The sequence below is a fragment of the Quercus suber genome, unplaced genomic scaffold (genome assembly GCF_002906115.3).
Source record: "Quercus suber isolate HL8 unplaced genomic scaffold, Cork oak 2.0 scaffold_430, whole genome shotgun sequence".
NCBI lineage: Eukaryota > Viridiplantae > Streptophyta > Magnoliopsida > Fagales > Fagaceae > Quercus > Quercus suber.
Genome location: NW_027069881.1, coordinates 663,439 through 668,566, shown reverse-complemented (window position 1 = coordinate 668,566; position 5,128 = coordinate 663,439). Strand labels below are relative to the sequence as shown.

The window sequence follows — 5,128 nt, the reverse complement described above, 5'->3', positions numbered from 1 at the left end:
TTTTTTTTTTTTTTTTTATAAATAAATTATATGTACATATTATTTTTTCTTTGGTTTATTTTTTTTCTTAGTTATTCGATAGTTGTAACATTGAATGAGGAAAGATTCAAACTATAATTCTTGTCATGACAAAGAACTAACTATTGCATTGAACTACAAGTTTCTTGTGGTATTGTATTTTTTATAACTCAAATTGTGCAGATTTGATTGTAATAGATTTTTTGAGTTTATTTGTGTTGTGTAGATGTGTGTTGAGTCTCATATCAAATGTTTACTTGGTAGATCTTTGATTGTTGGGAAATTTAGACTGTGTTTGTTAAATTTTAACCAATTTTATGCCAAACAGTTTAATTAACCAATTTTGATAGTCACTTTTAATTTTGGTTAATCAGACCACAAACAAATTTTGCTAAATAAACAAGTGTTGAAAGTAAAGAACTCAAAAAATATGGTTAAGAAGTGAAAACCCTAATGGAAAAAAACACCCAGGGGTTTATTGTCAACCCTTAAGGTGACAAATCTACTAGTAGAATTGAAGTGCTTACAATGAATTAAACCTATTTCTAATGCTACCTCTAGTAAATACTTACTAATATGACCATGCACAACTTCAATCCCATTATACTCTTTTACTCTTGACTTTGTTCTTGCAAGTATTTATTCTTTTTAATAATAGAAATAAATTCAACCAAACAGGTCATAACAGACATAAGTAAAAACGACATTTTCTTTCCCAAAAGTTTGGACTAAATGCTTACTTGTGATATTTACATATTGCGTGAATGGTGTACCCAAAAGGCCAAAACCTAGGAAGATCCTACATAGATATGGGTGTGGGTATGGAAGCAGATACGGTATGACAACATGACAATTTTTGAAAAATTAGAACACGAATATGGCAGGGATACATATATTAAATAAATAAATAAATATGGTTATATATATAAAATTTGGGGAAATTACACTTTACCCACCTGTGGTTTGCTCAAAAAACACTTTACCCACCCGTGATTTAAAAAATAACACTTTGCCTACCTGTGGTCTAATCCGTTAACCAAACGTTTACCCACCTTTGTCTTGCTGTTACTCTAACACTATTCCACTAAAAAAAACAATAGCAATTGAATCAAAACACTTTCCTGAGAAAAAAAAAGCTTCCTTTTACCCGTACATTGCTGTTCGAGATTGTGATCCACTCCCTTAAGATGAACCCGTGAAACTCTCAGCATCAAGAGAAGAAGGCAGTCCTATCAAAACCCATGTGAAGGATATTGAAGATTTTCTCTCTTGATTTAAACAACAGGTACGATTTTGATTGTTAGGGTTCTTTGATTTCTTTTTCAAAAATTGCTGGTACATTTTTTGCATCTGGGTAGTTTTCGTTTACTGTGGATTCTACAACAACAACAACAGCAGTTGATTCTGCAGCAACGGCTGGGGCGGCAGTGATGATTGTCGTATTGGGGTTGTGGGCGGTAAGGGTAGCGGGGCTGCTGCTGTTGGGGTTTGGCGGTGGCCGGTGTGGTGGTTGTGGGAATTGGGGTGGTGGTGTTGTTGTTGTTGTTGTTGGTGGTGGTGGTGGTGGTGGTGATGGGCTTGGACGAAGGGTAAACTCTGTCAGTCATTTTGTCAAACAACAATATACAATATACATTTTTTTGCTGGTACATTTTAAAAGGTACAAACAATTCATATTGGCACTTGATACTCCTTTTTTTTCCCATATATTCTTTTTGGGCTTCAAAAATTGTTTCAATAATTTTGCTTTAAATCTATTCCATATCATCCTACGTGTGCCCAATCCCAAATATTAGAGTTCTTATGGACTAGGCTAATCACAACTATTTACGCGATTTATGGTTCTACTCGTTAATGCTTATAGTAGTCACTCTTATGTAGTAATTTTATATCTAATATGCAAATCCGAGATGTTAGGATGCTACAAAGTACTATGTTTTAGGCTATAATTAAAGTTACTATTGTTTGTTCACTTTCTGAATGTAAATAGCCTTTGTAATAGTGCAGCCCCTTGGGTGTTTTATGGTTCTACTTGTTAATGCTTATCATTTGGTAGAGCAATAGCAGTCACTTTCATGTAGTAGTTTTACATCTAATATGCAAACCCGAAAATGTTAGGTGCTACAGAGTGCTCTTTAAAGTTCCTATTGTTTGTTCACTTTCTGTATGTGACTAGCAAATATAATATTAACCTGGTAAGTCAAGTCTATGATTTCCTTGCTGGTTTTGTTATCAGTATTTATTTTCTTCGTTGTACATATCAGATCAGTGGAATGGAACAGACCAGCTTTTTATTTCAGCAATCTTCAAAGGTAGTCCTGAATCTACTTATATGAAGTAATGAGATAGGAAGCTTCTAAATGATTTCAGTGATAGGTCATAAAATGTTTTGATGCATGGTCAGAACAACATCCTAATGTTTTTGCCTTTTGTTAATCTAAATTTAGAAGGTAACTAGTGCATTATAATGCATCTTTTGCAATGTTGCTATGGCAATATCAAGTTTTATGCCTCTATGTGGATGCCTTTGTGAAAGGGGCTTTTGTTGTTACCCCATCATTTAAATCTAAAGATACATATTCTAATGGGAATTTTTTTTTTTCAAATTGCAGTAATTTCAGTGAAGGTGTCTTGAGCAACTTATGCAATGTATTCATCAAGTGGCACTTACTCTACAACAACTCATTTTTACCAATGCTTCAAAGGGAAGAGTCAGCTAGGGAAATGGAAGAAAAAACTACTAAGAGGGAAATAAAAGCTCGTGAACAATACGTAGAAGCTAGGGAGAAAGCAATGAAGGCAAGAGATAATGAGAGATTGTGCAAGCTTGCACTAATGGTGTCATGGGGATTTTTGTGTTTGTAATGTTGGTTTTTTGTTTTGCTTTACATCAACAAAACAGAATTTAAGAGATTTAGGTCTAGCATGATGGTTATGTGTTTGTTTTGTTGAGGTTGGTTGGATCATTGAGCTTAGTTCAGTGTGTAAGTTGTATTGTTTTGTAGGTTGAATGCTTAAATGGTCATTTTGTAAGTTGTATTGTTGTAATATAACAACTTTGGTAATAGAATCACCTGATTTGATTGTTGGTAATAAATTGATGGTATTTGTAAATTGATGGCACTAAACTATCATAACCAAACATTTTGGAATGTTCATAACAACACAATATTGACACTCTTCCATATCAGCTAACAACACAGTCACTCTGTCACTACCTGGCATATTGCCAAAACCTGATAAATGCAATATATGACCAAAATATAAGTGATTCTTCCATAGCAGCTAACAACACAGTCACTCTGTGACTACCTGGCACATTGCCAAAACCTGATATATGCAATATATGACTAAAATATTAATAATTCTTCCATAACAGTTAACAACATAGCCAATCTGTCATTACCTGGCACATTGCCAAAAGCTAATATATTACCAAAATATTAATCATTCTATCATAAATGGCACATGCCAAAAAATAACACAACAATACCAAAATATTAAAACCTTTCCACCTTGATAACAAGATTACAACCAAAAGTAAAAACATTGTTTGACAAAGACAGAAACACATCTCCCAACCAAAACATAAAAACATCTCATCTAGCTTCCTTCTAGTTTGTTGGTCATCATGTACTGCTCTTCCCACCAACCGGTTGAAACTTTGATGGTTTTGATGTTCTGCTCTTACCACCTATTGCCTTGGATTTTGCAGCACTTGATATATTGCCCTTTCCTCTAGTACCCATAGTAGTTCCTCCACCATTTATTTGTCTAGCTACACCAGCAACAGTAGATGCACCAACCACACTAGCTACACCAGCAACACAACTTCTTGGCTACAAAATCATAATTATAGACAAGTTAATTGATGGTAAGGTAAAACAAAAAATTATATAAATAAAGCTATAATACCTGGGATGATGATGGTCTAGAATCCCATGTCTCTCTAGGCGCATGAAAGTTTGGTTGACTAGATGAAGAGTACCAATAGGCCCTAGAGGCAGATTGTGGAGTTGAAGCTCTGTTAGCTGGTTGTGAGGATGAAGGCTGAGATTTAGAGGTGTTAGCAAAAGGTTGATATGCAGGTTGGGATGTAGGTTGAGTTGTGATTTGAGGTCTTGCCTCAGTAACATTCTTCTTGGTCTTACTTGCAGAATTAACTCCCTATGCATATATCACAGCAGTACAAGTTACAAACATATGACAACAATAATGACAGCTTACAAACATATGAAGCAAGGAATGAAGTGACTAGGGTTGAACTCTAAATATACTTACAACTTTATCCTTTTGAAGCCTCTGTCTCCTTTGCCATGTAGTCTCACCAGTAATGATAGCTTTGCAACCTCTTGAATTGTGCCCTTCTCTATGACACTTCCCACATTTAATAGTCTTGTTCATTCTAGATACCCTATATGGGTTCCTTGGCTCGTCAGGGGCTTTTTTCCTTAGCTTAGGAGGCCTACCAGGTGGCTTGTAAACATGAGGGGCAATAGGAGCAACATGTCCAGTTTGAACCCATTCTGATTGGCCAGGCATTGGTTGAATAATCTCATGGTAAGTTTGAAGATATGTTTCCCTTAGGTAGCAAGGATGCACATAATCTTCCACCTTCTCTAGGTTCTTAAAAATAGCAGTAATGCCATGTTTGCAAGGCAGTCCAGTTAAATCCCATATCCTATAGCTGCATGTCTTATTTGTCAAATTAACCACATGCCTTTCACGGTCATTATCAACTTTATACATGAACCTACCAGATGGAGTAGCACAAAAAGGTATGCTCTCTTGTTTCAACTTCTCTAACTTGTCTTGAATATTTGGACACACTTTCCCAACATACTTCTCTATACCTTTCCTCTTTTTATAGAGGTTGGTCATTAGCCTAACTCTAATCCACTCTAACATTGCTAAGATGGGCTTGTCCCTAGCCTTCAAAATCATGGAATTGAATGATTCACTAAGATTGTTGGCTAAACAATCACTTAATGCCCTGCAAGTAAAATGAGACTTAGACCATTGGGCAGGGTTGATGTCAGCAAGATACTCCCAAGCCTTAGGGTCTAGATCCTTTAATTCTTGCATTCTCTTCTCAAACTCCTTAATAGTT

General features: G+C 35.4%; 1 protein-coding gene and 1 long non-coding RNA gene across 2 annotated transcripts; one reads left to right on the top strand and one right to left on the bottom strand.

Moving 5' to 3' along the window:
• The first annotated feature begins 1,055 nt into the window (after positions 1-1,055).
• Positions 1,056-3,115, top strand: LOC136062596 (uncharacterized). The gene is made up of 3 exons (XR_010624320.1): positions 1,056-1,303; positions 2,283-2,330; positions 2,631-3,115. It is a non-coding gene; the product is annotated as an uncharacterized LOC136062596 (long non-coding RNA).
• A 1,157-nt stretch (positions 3,116-4,272) lies between these two features.
• On the bottom strand, positions 4,273-5,103 carry LOC136062593 (uncharacterized). The gene has a single exon (XM_065761808.1). The coding sequence runs from the start codon at positions 5,101-5,103 to the stop codon at positions 4,273-4,275; it is 831 nt and encodes a 276-aa protein (XP_065617880.1).
• Positions 5,104-5,128: the final 25 nt, after the last annotated feature.